Consider the following 19,016-nt stretch of genomic DNA (forward strand, 5'->3'; position numbering starts at 1 on the left):
AAAGTTGCGCTACTGGAACACATCCATTATTCTCCAGATCTCTTAGATTGTAAACTGCCTAGGGAGTAGGGTCTGTTACAATCTGCCTCCTTTGTCTTGTCTTTTATTTGTATTCCCTGTATAGCAATCTGATTGCACATGAAAAATAATATTATTATTAATAATACTAATAATATGTCTAGTGATATGGGCATAGGCATGTATGCCTGCTTCTGATTGGCTCACCATTTATATCTTCATTTGGGGTGGCACAGAAGCACAACTTTGGGGTAGAAAAGAAAGAGATTTGCAGTAAAAGAGAAGAATTTGTTTTAAAATAAAAAAATATTTTTTTTATACTAGTTCCCATTTTAAAGGGACAGTCTAGGCCAAAATAAACTTTCATGATTCAGATAGAGCATGTAATTTTAAACAATTTTCGAATTTACTTTTATCACCAATTTTGCTTTGTTCTCTTGGTATTCTTAGTTGAAAGCTTAACCTAGGAGGTTCATGTGCTAATTTCTTAGACCTTGAAGCCCACCTCTTTCAGATTGCATTTTAACAGTTTTTCACCACTAGAGGGTGTTAGTTCACGTATTTCATATAGACAATACTGTGCTCGTGCACGAGAAGTTATCTAGGAGCAGGCACTGATTGGATAGACTGCAAGTCTGTCAAAAGAACTGAAAAAGGGTCAGTTTGCAGAGGCTTAGATACAAGATAATCACAGAGGGTAAAAGTATATTATTATAACTGTGTTGGTTATGCAAAACTGGGAAATGAGTAATAAAGGGATTATCTATCTTTTAAAACAATAAAAATTCTAGTGTAGACTGTCCCTTTAAAGAGTTGAGATATACAGATTTTAAGGGATTCAGATTACTTGTGAGTTTTGGGATAATTAGCTAATACAAATATATATATATATATTATAATGTACTAGTCTACAAAAAACCCACATGATTTAATGTGGTTCTTACAGATATATATATATATATATATATATATATATATATATATATATATATATATATATATATATATATATATATATATTTTGTAGTACAAAATTACTGTTTAGGTGTTATCAATTTATGACACTGAAAACTAAATGTTATATTTAGGTTAAAAGGTTTGCTTATAAATATTCAGATAGTCTACAAAAAAAACACAAAAAAGTCTGGGTGTTATTATTTTAGGTAATTTAACAGCAGGCACAAAATCCAACAAATCAGTAGTAACTGCCAGTAGAACACTTGAAATCAGGGGTGAGCTTGGAAATGAATATGTAAACTCATAACAAAACATAAAATAGATATAATAAATAGTTTTGGTTGTGTTAAAGGTTTACTAAAAATACCATTCTACAACAATCACAAATGTATAATACAAGAAATGTCAGTTTTCAGTATAGAGCATCTATTCCCAGCATTTTACTGACATCAGCTTCAACAACAACAGATCGCGTTTACAGTTCAAGAATGAAAAACAATATGAAAATTGGGACTAATGTATTAACAACCATCTGACACACGACTACTTTGATGTGCTTACAAGGAAATTCAGCAGCATATAATCTTTTGCAAGACTGTTAGGAATTTATTTATATACACACAAAACATAAATTTAAGAACCCAAGAAGGTAATAAAACCATGCTAGGTTACACTCCTGCATTTACAAAAAAGACCCTAGCTAAAAACTGTACTGTATATCACATATGTCATATTATGCCCATATACAGTATCTCACAATAGTGAGTACACCCCTCACATTTTTGTAAATATTTTATTATATCTTTTTATGTGACAACACTGAAGAAATGACACTTTTGCTACAATGTAAAGTAGTGAGTGTACAGCCTGTATAACAGTGTAAAGTTGCTGTCCCCTCAAAATAACTCAACACACAGCCATTAATGTCTAAACCGTTGGCAACAAAAGTGAGTACACCCCTAAGTGGAAATGTCTAGTTTGGGCCCAAAGTGTCAATATTTTGTGTGGCCACCATTATTTTCCAGCACTGCCTTAACCCTCTTGGGCATGGAGTTCACCAGAGATTCACAGGTTGCCACTGGAGTCCTCTTCCACTCCTCCATGACAACATCACGGAGCTGGTGGATGTTAGAGACCTTGCGCTCCCCCACCTTCTGTTTGAGGATGCCACACAGATGCTCAATAGGGTTTAGGTCTGGAGAAATGCTTGGCCAGTCCATCACCTTTACCCTTAGCTTTTTTAGCAAGGCAGTGGTCGTTTTGGAGGTGTGTTTGGGGTTGTTATCAAGTTGGAATACTGCCCTGCGCCCAGTCTCCAAAGGAATGGGATCATGCTCTGCTTCAGTATGTCACAGTACATATTAGCGGCAGCACTCATGCAGGCCCAAACCACGACTCTCCCACCACAATGCTTGACTGTACTACTCACCTGGTTGCCGCCACACACGCTTGACACCATCTGAACCAAATAAGTTTATAATGGCCTCATCGGACTATAGGACATGGTTCCAGTAATCCATGTCCTTAGTCTGCTTGCCTTCAGCAAACTGTTTGCAGGCTTTCTTGTGCATCATCTTTAGAAGAGGCTTCCTTTTGGAACGACAGCCATGCAGACCAATTTGATGCAGTGTGCAGCATATGGTCTGAGCACTGACAGGCTGACCCCCCTCCCCTTCAACCTTTGCAGCAATGCTGGCAGCACTCATACGTATATTTCCCAAAGACAACCTCTGGATATGACGCTGAGCATGTGCACTCATCTTCTTTGGTCGACCATGGCGAGGCCTGTTCTGAGTGGAACCTATCCTGTGAAACCGCTGTATTGTCTTGCCCACCGTGCTGCAGCTCAGTTTCAGGGTCTTGGCAATCTTCTTATAGCCTAGGCCATCTTTATGTACAGCAGCATTTCTTTTTTTCAGATCCTCAGAGAGCTCTTTGCAATGAGGTGCTATGTTGAACTTCCAGTGACCAGTATGAGAGAATGTGAGAGTGATAACACCAAATTTAACACACCTTCTCCCCATTCACACCTGAGACCTTGTAACACTAACGAATCACATGGCACCGGGGAGGGAAAATGGCTAATTGTGCCCAATTTGGACATTTCCACTTAGGGGTGTACTCACTTTTGTTGCCAACGGTTTAGACATTAATGGCTGTGTGTTGTTATTTTGAGGGGAGAGCAAATTTACACTGTTATACAGGCTGTACACTCACTACTTTACATTGTAGCAAAGTGTAATTTCTTCAGTGTTGTCACATGAAAAGATATAATAAAATATTTACAAAAATGTGAGAGGTGTACTCACTATTGTGAGATACTGTATATGGGCAAAATATGACATATGTGCACTCACTTTTGTGAGATAATATATATATATATAAACAGTATTCCTTGAAATGGCTCATCATAACACTATATATTTAACACACAGTACTGTGCATAAGTATCTAGGAGGTCACTTGTGGTGCATAGCCCTTGATTATCTCACCTTTTTGCTGTATAATAGCAATTTTAAACAGTGACTATGGTTAAAACTAAATGTTATCCAAGTTTTAGTAAAAGATATAAAAAAATGACAAACTGCAACAATAAAACCCCTCAATATCACAATATAGCCAATTAGAAGAATGTGTGTGTGTGTTTGATGCCAATGAGGGTCATAGGGAGATGCGTGTTATGTTATGGCACAGTACTACTTAGTAAATATGTACCAAAGTGTTTGCTATTTCACTTACATATAAGTGTCTTTTTGTGCTTCATCCTTCAGATAAGCATTGCTTTGGGATTGCGGGGTGTGCACTCTCATGTGGATGTAATAAGACTGATATGTCTATGGTACAAGTGAGCTAAATGAATCCTTGTGATTCTCACCTGCTGAATTTCATGCATACATAACAGGATGGGATAGATAGATAGATAGATAGATGATAGATAGATAGATAGATAGATACATAGTTAGATATAGATAGATAGATAAATAGATAGATATGTGTCTATAGTTTTGCAGTTTTCCTCACACAAAAAAAAACATGCATAGATAAGCACACTCATATACACCCACAAAACTCTATATGTAATTGTACGCCCAGTGGTTATATAAAGAAATATGACACATACTTATTATACACTGACTTACTCCCACATGTATAAACCATATCCACATTTCTTAGCACAGAGCATACACAACTGCAGAATAATAAATGTAGCACACACCTGTGGTAAAAAATTATATATATATAGCAGCAATAACAACAACAAAAAGAATCAGAATTTACAGACAGGACTGACAAGAAACATTTTTTGCAGAAACAAAATAAACTTGAAACACCATAAATTGTAATTAGCATATATTATATACTTTTTACACAGCATGCAAAATACAAACACAAGCCACACCTTTACACATAGAGAAACTCATATGCACTGCACACAACACTATACACATAACACACACATCTACACATGACAAACACATGCAAAACCCTATACAAAGAACACCTGCAACAGAATTCCTATGTAAAATACCTATACTGTGAAGAACATGCAGAAGCTGACACCTACACTCACACACTCCCGTGACTGGCAGCAGTTACCAAGGTAGTAGCTAAATTTAGACATCATCTCTGATTCTTTTTTTATCCCCAATGCCTCTCACCCTTCGTCGGAGTCTCCCTCGCATGGGCTTGAAGGGTCACAAACAGGAGCTTCTTCCCCCTGTTCAGACACTGCCTGCTGCTCCATGCTGCACTCTCTCAGACAGTCACAGGGCACTGAGAGTGCAGGGACGCTGCTTGCAAGTCAAAGACTGCACTCTGGATGGTTACCAAGGAAACGAAAAGGAAAAGTCTGTGGATGGGAGGGGGTCTCTCTCTCTAGTACTAAATAGGGTATAAATATGGAGGAGTATATAAAGGGATTAAAAATTAGATGGAATGGGAAGATAGAAGCAATGGGAAGCAGAGTATCAGAGGGAAAAAAGAATTGCAAAACACAGGAATGAGAAAAGGAGGAGGAGAGGAGGGGAAGGAGGAGAGAAAGTGAATTGGAGGAGGTCAAGAGAGAAGGCAATAGGTTCTATGAAGAAAACAACACTAAACTGAGATAAAGAATGCCAGGTGCAATAAACTGCACGGAACGTTTGGTCCTCAATCTGAGGTATCGCATCTCTGACCTCCTAGCCTATTAATTGCAAACACAACAGACAAGTAGATAATAGGGAACGCAGGTGGAGCACTAAATACAGTGCTGGGGCAGCATTGTAGCCGCTGGCTCCTAGGGACAGAGGTTACAGAATGTAGCAGGGGATGAGTGCAACATGGCACAGAAAATTCCGTTTAATATCAGTTTATAAATTGATATATTTTGAAGCAGTCACAGGGTACGGTCTGGGACCCGCCCACTTCCAATGCTGGTTACCCAAACTGCTCTTCTGTTTAGTGCTTTAATATCTGATCATTCCTTACACTCACCTGCGTCCTTCTGTTTCACTGGGGGTGACACCCTGGTAAACGTTGCGATGGTCCCCATTTCCCTGGAAACCTTGAGAGAAAAAAATACCATAGTTATTTTCCTCCTTTGTAATATTTATTCACTTGTTCAGAACAGAGTTTTCATCAACTGCAACACCTGCAGTTTTCAGAGAATGTACCTCTATGGTCTGTCTCAAGTGGGTTTAGAAGTGCATAGTAGTTCTTTTACTCTACATGGTACCGCTGTGCTTTTTAAAATTTTTACTCTAATGTCCTTTAGCTTTATTGAGACGTTAATGGCATTAAAATGTGCATGGGTGCATTTTAGTTTTAAATAGAAGCATTTTTGGAATATACTTCCATTTGCATAAAAAGCTTCTAGTATACATTATAACTGTTTTTCAGGGGCATACTCACATATTCTGTGAGGGCCCTAGCAACAGTATTCAAACACCACACTTTTTCAGAATCAGCAGTGGATTATAAAACACAAATCAAACATTAAAAGGCACAACGCACCTTTGTCAGCTCTATCACAGATTACTAGTGCACGGCCCCTCACAGAATACTTGCATATTCTGCTGAAAAAGAGTAATAACTTTTACTAGTACCATTTTTGCTAATAGAAGTATATTGCAATAATAATACCATTTTAAATTGAAATTCTCCCAGGCCATTTCAATTTTGACCTTTCTATCCCTTTAAAAGAACATTAAAATAATAGTGTTTCTTGACATCATTATATGGGATAACCTGAGTTAGAATTACGCTCTGGCTTTTTGTCAAGGTTTATTTTTATTTACTATATAATGTTAATTGGACACTGAACCCAAATTTTTTCTTTCGCGATTTAGATAGAGCATGACATTTTAATCAACTTTCTTTTTTACTCCTATTATCAAATTTTCTTTATTCTCTTGATATCTTTATTTGAAATGCAAGAATGTAAGTTTAGATGCCGGCCCATTTTTGGTGAAAAACCTGGGTTATTCTTGCTGATTGGTGGATAAATTCATCCACCAATAAAAAAGTGCTGTCCAGAGTTCTAAACCAAAAAAATAAAAGCTTAGATGCCTTCATTTTCAAATAAAGATAGCAAGAGAACGAAGAAAAATTTATAATAGGAGTAAATTAAAAAGTTGCTTAAAATTATTACAAGTGTTACATCTAGATAATTAATTGTAGTTGGATGGTACTCATATGTAAATCTAAGTCCCCCAGGTTGTCATTCAAATATGAAACAAATCTCTCAATGTTTCTGTGACTTCCAGTCCAAATAAAAATAAGATCATCTATAAAACGATAAAAGAGACCTATGTCAGCTCCATAAGGGTTACCATCTCCAAACACGTAGGCACACTCCCACATGCCCATGACCAGATTTGCATATGAAGGGGCAAATTTTGCCCCCATAGCCGTGCCCCGCGTCTGGAGGTAGTAATCATCATTAAAGCAGAAAAAATTGTGCGTTAGAAGAAAATGGGTAACTTCCAATATGTAATTGACAAATTATTTACTATAAGTAGTTTGTGTGTTTAAATACAACTTAATCGCCTCCAATCCCATCTCATGGGGTATTGAGGAATAGAGTGATACTACATCTATAGTGAGCCACCCATAGTGAGATTCCCATTTAATGTGCTCAAGTTTCTGTAGAAGATGTTTAGTATCTCTAAGATAGCTCTCAAGTCTAACCACCATAGGCTGGAGTATGCTGTCAAGCCATTGTGAAAGTGGCTCACAAAGGGAACCAATGCCCAACACTATTGGTCTATGTTTATATACATATATACTTAGGTGTTAACCCCTTCCCGTCGTTAGGATGCTACATACCATCCTAACTGCGCTGGGCTTTAGCTCCATTAGGATGGCATGGAATGTCCTAGCCTTTCGGTTGTACTGAATCATCCTGAATGGGATTGTGGCCCGGAGGGCATGCCTAGCATCATAGACACGCCCCCTGACCCGAACTAATCATTGAAATCTCGATCACATGCATGATCGTGTGATTTCAATTTGTTTAAGTCGGAACTTTGTTCTAATGTAGACAAATTTGGCCCGTCAGGAGAGGGTTAATATGTGTATATACATATATTAACACATAAATATATATGTATATAAGCATTAACATATATATTTACAATTTGCTGCCATCGCTGCGCAACTTACCCCCTTTGATGTGCTAGTTCTCATGCCATTCACATTGCGGCTAACTTGCAATACCAGTGCAGGGGCACGATCCGATATAGATCGTAGTTTGCGGAGCAAGCAAGGGAACCCCCGCCGCCCGTAGTTTCAGCTCTCAACTTGAGCTATCACATATACGGCGCCGTCAGATGCTAAAGTGCCGTAAGTCGGATAAACCAGCGATGTCCAGAAATCTGTGTAAGTACAAATTTCTGGAGTCGCCAGTGACTTATGGCACTTTAGAAACTGCCGGCGCCTACAAAACCTGACTAAGTTATAAAATCTCCTGTACTGTTTAACACGCCTCCCAAACATAGCCCGACACGTCTAACCCTCTATCCGCTATCCCCCCTCACTCTCCTAATAATAAAAAATGTATTAACCCCTAAACCGCCGCTCCCGGACCCCGCTGCACCTAATAAAGTAATTAACCCCTAAACCGCCGCTCCCGGACCCCGCCGCCACCTACATTAACTACCCCCTAATGTGAGCCCCTTACACCGCCGCCACCTACATTACCTATCCCCTAATGTGAGCTCCTACCCCGCCGCCAGCTATATTAAAATTATTAACCCCTAATTTAAATCCCCCTACCCCGCCGCCAGCTATATTAAATTAATTAACCCCTAATTTAAATCCCCCTACGCCGCCGCCACCTATATTACATTTATTAACCCCTAATCTAATCCTCCTACCCCGCCGCCAGCTATATTAAAATTATTAAACCCTAATTTAAATCCCCCTACCCGCTGCCAGCTATATTAAATTAATTAACCCCTAATCTAAATCCCCCTACACCGCCGCCACCTATATTACATTTATTAACCCCTAATCTAATCCCCCTATACCGCCGCCACCTATATTAAATTAATTAACCCCTAAAATACTAAACTATCCCTACCACTAAACCTAAGTCTAACCCTACAAATAGCCCTGAAAAGGGCTTTTTGCGTGGCATTACCCCAAAGTAAACAGCTCTATTGCCAGCCCTTAAAAGGGCTTTTTGCGGAGCTTTGCCTCAAAGTAATCAGCTCTTTTACCAGCCCTTGAAAGGGCTTTTGGCGGGGCATTGTCACAAAGTAAACAGCTCTTTTGCCTATAATCTAAATCCCCCTACACCACCGCCACCTATAATAAATGTATTACCCCCTAATCTAATCCCCCTACACCGCCGCCACCTATATTAAATATATTAACCCCTAATCTAATCTCCCTACACCGCCGCCAGCAATATTAACTGTATTAACCCTAATTATCTTAGGGTTAATATAGTTAATATCGTTATTATATTATATATATATTAAGTATAATAACCCTATCTAACTCTAACACCCCTAACAAAATTCTTATTAAAATAAATCTAATATTAATATTATTAATTAAAATATTCCTATTTAAATCTAAATACTTACCTATAAAATAAACCCTAAGATAGCTACAATATAATTAATAATTACATTGTAGCTATTTTAGGGTTTATATTTATTTTACAGGTAACTTGGTATTTATTTTAACTAGGTACAATAACTATTAAATAGTTAATAACTATTTAATAGCTACCTTGTTAAAATAATTACCAATTTACCTGTAAAATAAATCCTAACCTAAGTTACAAATACACCTACACTATCAATATATTAAATAAACTACAAATCTCTATCAGCCAATCGGAATTAAGGTAAGAAAATCTGATTGGCTGATTCAATCAGCCAATCAGATTCAAGTTCAATCCGGATTGATAGGTTAGGATTTATTTTACAGGTAAATTGGTAATTATTTTAACAAGGTAGCTATTATATAGTTATTAACTATTTAATAGCTATTGTACCTAGTTAAAATAAATACCAAGTTACCTGTAAAATAAATATAAACCCTAAAATAGCTACAATGTAATTATTAATTATATTGTAGCTATTTTAGGGTTTATTTTATAGGTAAGTATTTAGATTTAAATAGGAATATTTTAATTAATAATATTAATATTAATTAGATTTATTTTAATAAGAATTTAGTTAGGGGTGTTAGAGTTAGATAGGGTTATTATACTTAATTTATATATAATATAATAACAATATTAACTATATTAACCCTAATATAATTAGGGTTAATATAGTTAATATAGCTGGCGGCGGTGTAGGGGGATTAGATTAGGGGTTAATCTATTTAATATATGTGGTGGCGGCGCTGTAGGGGGAATAGATTAGGGGTTAATCTATTTAATATAGGTGGCGGCGGTGTAGGGGGATTAGATTAGGGGTAATACATTTATTATAGGTGGCGGCGGTGTAGGGGGATTTAGATTAGATGCAAAAGAGCTGATTACTTTGTGACAATTCCCTGCAAAAAGCCCTTTTAAGGGCTGGTAAAAGAGCTGATTACTTTGGGGAAATGCCCCGCAAAAAGCCCTTTTAAGGGCTGGCAATAGAGCTGTTACTTTGGGGCAATGTCACGCAAAAGGCCCTTTTAAGGGCTGGTAATAGAGGTGATTACTTTAGGGGGATTAGATTAGGGGTTAATGTATTTAATATAGATGGCAGCGGTGTAGGGGGATTAAATTAGGGGTTAATAATTTTAATATTGCTGGCGACGGTGTAGGGGGATTAGATTAGGGGTTAATAATTTTAATATAGATGGCGGCGGTGTAGAGGGATTAGATTAGGGGTTAATAATTTAATATAGCTGGCGGCGGTGTAGGGGGATTAGATTAGGGGTTAATAATTTAATATAGCTGGCGGCGGGGTAGGGTAATTAGATTAGGGGTTAATAATTTAATATAGCTGGCGGCGGGGTAGGGGGATTAGATTAGGGGTTAATAATTTTAATATAGCTGGCGGCGGGGTAGGAGCTCACATTAGGGTGTATGTAATGTAGATGGCGGCGGTGTAAGGGGCTCACATTAGGGGGTAGTTCATGTAAGTGGCGACGGTGTAAGGGGCTCACATTAGGGGGTAATACATTTAATGTAGGTGGCGGCGGGGTCCAGGAGCGGCAGTTTAGGGGTTAAATACTTTATTAGGGATTGCGGCGGGGGATCGCGGTTGACAGGTAGATAGACATTGCGCATGCGTTGGGTGTTAGGTTTTATTTGGCAGGTAGTTTAGGGAGTTACGGGGCTCCAATACACAGCATAAGGCTTACTACGGCTGCATTTTGTGGCGAGGTGAAAATGGAGTAAGATTTCTCCATTTTCGCCACGTAAGTCCTTACGCTGTATATTGGATACCAAACTGCGCGGGTTTGGTATACCTGTCTATGGCCCAAAAAACTACGGGCGAAGGCAGAAATATACGAGCGTAACTTCTAGGTTACGCCATATATAGGATACCAAACCCGTGCAAAATTCGGCGTCGCCGGCTTTTGCGGGCGACGCTGCATATCGGATCGGGCCCCAGATTTGTGTGCACTGGTATTACTCAGTGGAGCGCAAATATTGATAATGCAATAATAAAATGCTCTAACTCATAAGAGTATTAGTTGTGCACGTTTATGTGCCATTAACATGCTGAGCAGTTATGTAAGGAAACTGATATAAGGATTACAACCCTACCTAGTGCTAATATGGGCTTGACAGGTTTCTATATTTTCTTTCACACTAACGGTTTCATATCAGTTTAAGAATTAAATAATACATAACATCTCAGCCAGGCAATTCTATTTTAGGAAACTGATAAACCCAGAATGGTGTAAGAACCTTCTGCTTCAATCCCTTGCATTCCTAATAATCTAAAAATATTAGCATGTTCTTTTGAAGAATATGAAAATATTTACAATTCATTCTTTTATTTCTAGGCATTCAAAATTGCCTCAGAACACTGTTCCTTTGCAATATTATTATATTATTTGAGTAATAGAGAAGCAGCTATTGCAAACTAAACCGTTTCCCACAATAACAGGCAATATATACACACATAAAAAAAGTGCTGCATTCCTTTTTTTAATATCTTTATGGTATCAATTTATTTATTACTTTTAGTATTTATTGCAGGACATAATAGCTTTTTATCTATACCCACACATACACTAACACAGTTTTTAGAGTGTTCCCTTAAAAATATTTAATTGGGAAAAGCAAAACAATGTACTTTAATTATTTTGCCTGCTTTTCCATGCCATTATTTTGCCATGGAAATCAGAAACTTTGATCAGTTGCAGCATCTTATATGACAAGCAAGGGATCTTAAACAGTCAGTTTCATTATTGTAATAAAAAAAAAAAAAAAAACCCTACGACCACTATATCGCAGAATTATACTGATAGACTCCCGGAATTCAGGAAGCTTCATGATTCGTGGGAGTTTCGGGAGATTTCTTGGACAGGCCGCATAGCCGCTATAAAGATGTCCTTTCTCCCCAAGATTACCTATCTTTTCAGATCTATCCCTTACAACATCCCGAGAGCACTCCTTAATAGATTTCAAAGTCTACTCACCTCATATGTGTGGAGAGACCGCCGACCCAGAACATCGGGCCGCACTCTCGAAAGACCGCTTTTGCAGGGAGGCCTTGCTCTCCCAAATATGATCTCATATTACAATGCTGCAAGACTCTCACACATTCTCCGCTGGAATGATCCCGAGAGACATCTTAGTTGGTATTCTCTAGAGGCCTCCCTGTTGCCTTCAGGTATAACCCTACCAGATATAATTTGGATTCCCCCCCACCATAGACGAGATGTTGACGAATTACTCCCTACTTTTAGACATACACTTCGATTCTGGGACCAGATCAGACACCACCCAGACATATCCCCTCACCCCTCCCCCGCCATGACAATTCCTGCTGTTCTTTTTTGTCTCCCAGACTCCCACTTTGATCTGTGGCCGCAGACGCACACATTACAAATTTCCGACCTCTATGAAGAGGACAGGTGGCTCTCGCACTCAGTAATGTGCGCTTAATTCCGTCTCCCTCCTAAGTTGCATTTCGAGGGATTCCGCCTGAGCACTCATTTGCGCACATGGGGTTATCCCAAACAAGCACTACGCCCATTGACCGTTTGGGAGAGAGCATGGCGGGGAGCACACCTGCTATCCCTTCATTACAATATACTTATTTATCCGACTCCCTCACATAAAATCTCGCAACACCTGGCTTGGGAGAGAGAAATCGGTCTCACTCTCACCCTAGAGGATTGGCACGCCAGAATCAAAATAACCAAAAAGATCCTCCATTGTGCCACATTGTGGGAACTACACTATAAGATCTTGGTTCGCTGGCACCTAGTGCCAACTATTCTGCACAAGATCTATCACTCACAATCCCCGGAGTGTTGGAGAGGCTGTAGGATGCTTGGTACCCAGCTCCACATATGGTGGACATGCCCAGTAATTCAGCCCATGTGGAGAAAAGTATTTGCACTTCTTCGGACACTTGGTCTTGTCCCCCCATTCACCCCTGAAGTCACCCTCTTACACATGCAGATGCCCATCCTCACCCCCTCTGGAGAAGCACTCACGATATATGTCCTCATGGCCACTAAGCTGACCCTGGCAAGGGCTTGGAGAGAGGAGAAACCACCGACTCTTTCCCAGGTAATCGCATGTACGCACTACATCGGCCAAATGGAACAATACTCGTATAGAGTGCTTGACAACACTAATGCTTTCCACGAAATTTGGCTGCCATGGATCACAAAGTTCCCCAACTGGTCCTCAAGCTCTCAGACCCCACCTTAGAACAATCAATCATTATACACTTCCTCTTCCCACTCCCCTTTTTCCCCCTTTTTTTTTTTTTTTTTTTTTCTCTTTCTTCTTCTCTCTCTCCTCTCCCTCCTTCTTTCAGGTCCACATTTTCTGAATCTCAGTTTCCCATATTTGAACGAAATTGAGTACCATCTTCATCTAAAAAGACTGACCCAATATCAATACCAAAATCCACGTATATAACACTTTACTTCCAGAAAAGAGACTCACTTAATAAATAGACCTGCTCTCACTCTTATTTCCACTTCTCATTGCGCATCCCAGCATAAAAGTGTTTAATTTCACATATTTTGTTGTATATTTCATTGACATATTTATGTGCCTTCAATTATGTATCTGCAGGCAATATCATTGTTCAATAAGCTGTCTCAATAAAAAAATTTATTTAAAAAAAAAATATAAAAAAAAATAATTGCAATATGTATTATTCATCTATTGAAATGAATTTGATCTTTTATTTATTTTTCTTTACACTACATTTGTGCTTCCTGCCACAGCCCTACATGACAGAGGAGGCCTTTGCAGGAAGTTTTATCTTAGCCTGATGTCATAACTTCTAGGCTTCTAAATAGACTAGATAACAGTACTGACAGAAGTGCTAATTTTGCTAGAAAAAAAGTAAGTTAATTGATGTTTTTGACATAATCTTTCTTTTTATATTCACTTTGATTTAACAAATTTGTTTTTACCATAGGAGCACTATTCAATACCCCTGGAAAGCTGATGAAGGTACACCCTTTAAAAAAGACTAATCTATCGCCCACCACAGCTGGGAGCTTTATTTATTCTGATGCCTCTTATTTATGTAGCTTTTTTGTACCAATTACTGTAGCATTGAAATGTTTAGTATAGGTGTAGATTGCAACAGGAAGACAGCTGTTTCAATTGACAAAATAAAGGTAAATTGCCTATTTGTAAACAATTTACTGAACGTCAAACGGTAAAATGGATCACTGGGAACACATTAAAGGGGGACCATGTTAAAGTTCACTGTTCCTTTAAGATAAACAACACTCAAACCTTTTAAGGGATGTGTACCTGAACTGCAAAACAATGCAAATTTTACTAATACAATTGCAATTTTAAAGGCTTTTAATATATTCATATTTTGCAGATCTCTTGATTCGAAATGCAATAATTAATACATTTGACATGTTTAAAAAATATATATACTTTAATGTCCCTTTAAATTTACTGTGGATATCTAAGACAGTCAGTTTCATATTTACATCAAATTCAAAGACTCACAATGTATGTCCTGCGGAATAAACTTCACCTAGGGTGTCATTTTGGTTCTCAATCTGGGAGTTGATTGGTATTGAATTAGCATGTTTAATGGGACACTGAACCCAAATTTTTTCTACCATGATTCAGACAGAGCATGCAATTATAAGCAATTTTCTAATTTACTCCCATTATCAATTTTTATTTGTTCTCTTGGTATCTTTATTTTTAAAAGCAGGAGTGTAAGCTTACAAGCCGGCCCATCTTTGGTTCAGCACCTGGGTAGTGTTGTTGATTGGTGGCTACATTTTTCAAATTAAGATACCAAGAGAACAAAGAAAAATCGATAATAGGAGTAAATTAGAAAGTTGCTTAAAATTGCATGCTCTATCCGAATCATGAAAGAAATAATATCGGTTCAGTTTATCCCTTTAAGCACAAGAAATAGTCAGATATATTGCTCTCACCTCTGGTGACAATGTAACAGTCACTAATAGGACATTTATAGGATATTTAGTCATTATACTTGATTATACAGGGAGTGCAGAATTATTAGGCAAATGAGTATTTTGACCACATCATCCTCTTTATGCATGTTGTCTTACTCCAGCTGTATAGGCTCGAAAGCCTACTACCAATTAAGCATATTAGGTGATGTGCATCTCTGTAATGAGAAGGGGTGTGGTCTAATGACATCAACACCCTATATCAGGTGTGCATAATTATTAGGCAACTTCCTTTCCTTTGGCAAAATGGGTCAAAAGAAGGACTTGACAGGCTCAGAAAAGTCAAAAATAGTGAGATATCTTGCAGAGGGATGCAGCACTCTTAAAATTGCAAAGCTTCTGAAGCATGATCATCGAACAATCAAGCGTTTCATTCAAAATAGTCAACAGGGTCGCAAGAAGCGTGTGGAAAAACCAAGGCGCAAAATAACTGCCCATGAACTGAGAAAAGTCAAGCGTGCAGCTGCCAAGATGCCACTTGCCACCAGTTTGGCCATATTTCAGAGCTGCAACATCACTGGAGTGCCCAAAAGCACAAGGTGTGCAATACTCAGAGACATGGCCAAGGTAAGAAAGGCTGAAAGACGACCACCACTGAACAAGACACACAAGCTGAAACGTCAAGACTGGGCCAAGAAATATCTCAAGACTGATTTTTCTAAGGTTTTATGGACTGATGAAATGAGAGTGAGTCTTGATGGGCCAGATGGATGGGCCCGTGGCTGGATTGGTAAAGGGCAGAGAGCTCCAGTCCAACTCAGACGCCAGCAAGGTGGAGGTGGAGTACTGGTTTGGGCTGGTATCATCAAAGATGAGCTTGTGGGGCCTTTTCGGGTTGAGGATGGAGTCAAGCTCAACTCCCAGTCCTACTGCCAGTTTCTGGAAGACACCTTCTTCAAGCAGTGGTACGGGAAGAAGTCTGCATCCTTCAAGAAAAACATGATTTTCATGCAGGACAATGCTCCATCACACGCGTCCAAGTACTCCACAGCGTGGCTGGCAAGAAAGGGTATAAAAGAAGAAAATCTAATGACATGGCCTCCTTGTTCCCCTGATCTGAACCCCATTGAGAACCTGTGGTCCATCATCAAATGTGAGATTTACAAGGAGGGAAAACAGTACACCTCTCTGAACAGTGTCTGGGAGGCTGTGGTTGCTGCTGCACGCAATGTTGATGGTGAACAGATCAAAACACTGACAGAATCCATGGATGGCAGGCTTTTGAGTGTCCTTGCAAAGAAAGGTGGCTATATTGGTCACTGATTTGTTTTTGTTTTGTTTTTGAATGTCAGAAATGTATATTTGTGAATGTTGAGATGTTATATTGGTTTCACTGGTAAAAATAAATAATTGAAATGGGTATATATTTGTTTTTTGTTAAGTTGCCTAATAATTATGCACAGTAATAGTCACCTGCACACACAGATATCCCCCTAAAATAGCTATAACTAAAAACAAACTAAAAACTACTCCCAAAACTATTCAGCTTTGATATTAATGAGTTTTTTGGGTTCATTGAGAACATGGTTGTTGTTCAATAATAAAATTAATCCTCAAAAATACAACTTGCCTAATAATTCTGAACTCCCTGTATGCAGGACCGGTACAGGTAATTTGAGTAATGTTTGTATTCTCCCAGGGGGACATCCATAAATTAAAATGATTACAATAGATTAAAATATATTTACTTTTGTATGTTTTGAAGTATATCAATAAATATATGGGAATTATTTGATGAATTCATTGGCGCTTAGAAGATGCTTCTGTTTTCTTTATATTGCGTCTGACAGCTATGCTTTAAACCTATAAATTACAGGACCAAGAAACATTTCTCACTAATCCCCTTTACTGCCAGAGACAAAGAAATATTCCTTTTCTAAACATTGCACTGTTTCATTTAACCCCCTCTATTCCACAGACATTCTAGTGTTTTTGTAACCCACCCTTTTCTTTTCAGAAATGCTAATTTATGTATTTAGATGTTTGACCTAAAACAGCTTGTTAGAGTTACATCCCAGAGTCATGTATTCCCTCATTAAAGGGATAGAAAACCCCAACATTTTAATTCATGATTTGTATAGAACATTCAATTTTAAACAATTTTCCATTTTACTTCTATTATCAAATTTGCTTCATTCTCTTGTTATTATTTGCTGAAGGAACAGCAGTGCACTACTGACAGCTACCTGAGCACATCTAGTTAGCCAATCATAAGAGACAAATGTGTGCAGGCACCAATCAGCAGCCAGCTCCCTCTAGTGTATGATATGTGCGTATTCTTTTTCAACAAGGGATACCAAGAGAATGAAGCACATTTGAAAATAGAAGTAAATTTAAAAGGGTCTTAAAATGACACGCTCTATCTGAATCATACAAGTTTAATTTTGACTTTCCTATCGCTTTAAGCCTTGGAATGTTGGATAGGCATGTAATCTTCAATGGCATCAAAAAAGTTAACTTGATCCATAAATCTACTTCTATCCAGTATTGGAGTGAGCCGGGCAGTGAGGAGGAGAAAAACAGAATTTATGTTTACCTGATAAATTACTTTCTCCAACGGTGTGTCCGGTCCACGGCGTCATCCTTACTTGTGGGATATTCTCTTCCCCAACAGGAAATGGCAAAGAGCCCAGCAAAGCTGGTCACATGATCCCTCCTAGGCTCCGCCTTCCCCAGTCATTCGACCGACGTAAAGGAGGAATATTTGCATAGGAGAAATCATATGATACCGTGGTGACTGTAGTTAGAGAAAATAAATCATCAGACCTGATTAAAAAACCAGGGCGGGCCGTGGACCGGACACACCGTTGGAGAAAGTAATTTATCAGGTAAACATAAATTCTGTTTTCTCCAACATAGGTGTGTCCGGTCCACGGCGTCATCCTTACATGTGGGAACCAATACCAAAGCTTTAGGACACGGATGATGGGAGGGAGCAAATCAGGTCACCTAGATGGAAGGCACCACGGCTTGCAAAACCTTTCTCCCAAAAATAGCCTCAGAAGAAGCAAAAGTATCAAATTTGTAAAATTTGGTAAAAGTGTGCAGTGAAGACCAAGTCGCTGCCTTACATATCTGATCAACAGAAGCCTCGTTCTTGAAGGCCCATGTGGAAGCCACAGCCCTAGTGGAATGAGCTGTGATTCTTTCAGGAGGCTGCCGTCCGGCAGTCTCATAAGCCAATCTGATGATGCTTTTAAGCCAAAAAGAGAGAGAGGTAGAAGTTGCTTTTTGACCTCTCCTTTTACCAGAATAAACAACAAACAAGGAAGATGTTTGTCTGAAATCCTTTGTAGCCTCTAAATAGAACTTTAGAGCACGAACTACATCCAAATTGTGCAACAAACGTTCCTTCTTTGAAACTGGATTCGGACACAAAGAAGGCACAACTATCTCCTGGTTAATATTTTTGTTAGAAACAACTTTCGGAAGAAAACCAGGATTAGTACGCAAAACCACCTTATCTGCATGGAACACCAGATAAGGAGGAGAACACTGCAGAGCAGATAACTCTGAAACTCTTCTAGCAGAAGAAATTGCAACCAAAAACAAAACTTTCCAAGATAATAACTTGATATCTACGGAATGTAAGGGTTCAAACGGAACCCCTTGAAGAACTGAAAGAACTAAATTGAGACTCCAAGGAGGAGTCAAAGGTTTGTAGACAGGCTTGATTCTAACCAGAGCCTGAACAAAAGCCTGAACATCTGGCACAGCCGCCAGCTTCTTGTGAAGTAAAACAGATAAAGCAGAAATCTGTCCCTTCAAAGAACTTGCAGATAATCCTTTCTCCAAACCCTCTTGCAGAAAGGATAGAATCTTAGGAATTTTTACCCTGTTCCATGGGAATCCTTTTGATTCGCACCAACAGATATATTTTTTCCATATTTTATGGTAAATTTTTCTAGTTACAGGCTTTCTAGCCTGAATAAGAGTATCAATGATAG

The 19,016-nt window shown here is 38.6% G+C and overlaps 1 protein-coding gene across 3 annotated transcripts in view; it reads right to left on the reverse strand.

The window, feature by feature from the left end:
• The window catches only part of NGEF (neuronal guanine nucleotide exchange factor), a 336,405-nt gene that overhangs the window by 185,320 nt on the left and 132,069 nt on the right, over positions 1 to 19,016 (reverse strand). For 2 of the 3 annotated variants that reach the window (XM_053709926.1, XM_053709925.1), the window contains exon 3: positions 5,449 to 5,518. In XM_053709926.1, coding sequence (XP_053565901.1) covers positions 5,449 to 5,518 — 70 coding nt within the window. Of the gene's footprint in view, positions 1 to 4,634; positions 4,981 to 5,448; positions 5,519 to 19,016 lie in introns of those variants that run through there. The other variant, XM_053709927.1, reaches the window with a different exon arrangement.

Source organism: Bombina bombina, chromosome 4 (genome assembly GCF_027579735.1).
Source record: "Bombina bombina isolate aBomBom1 chromosome 4, aBomBom1.pri, whole genome shotgun sequence".
In the NCBI taxonomy this organism is placed as follows: Eukaryota; Metazoa; Chordata; class Amphibia; order Anura; family Bombinatoridae; genus Bombina; species Bombina bombina.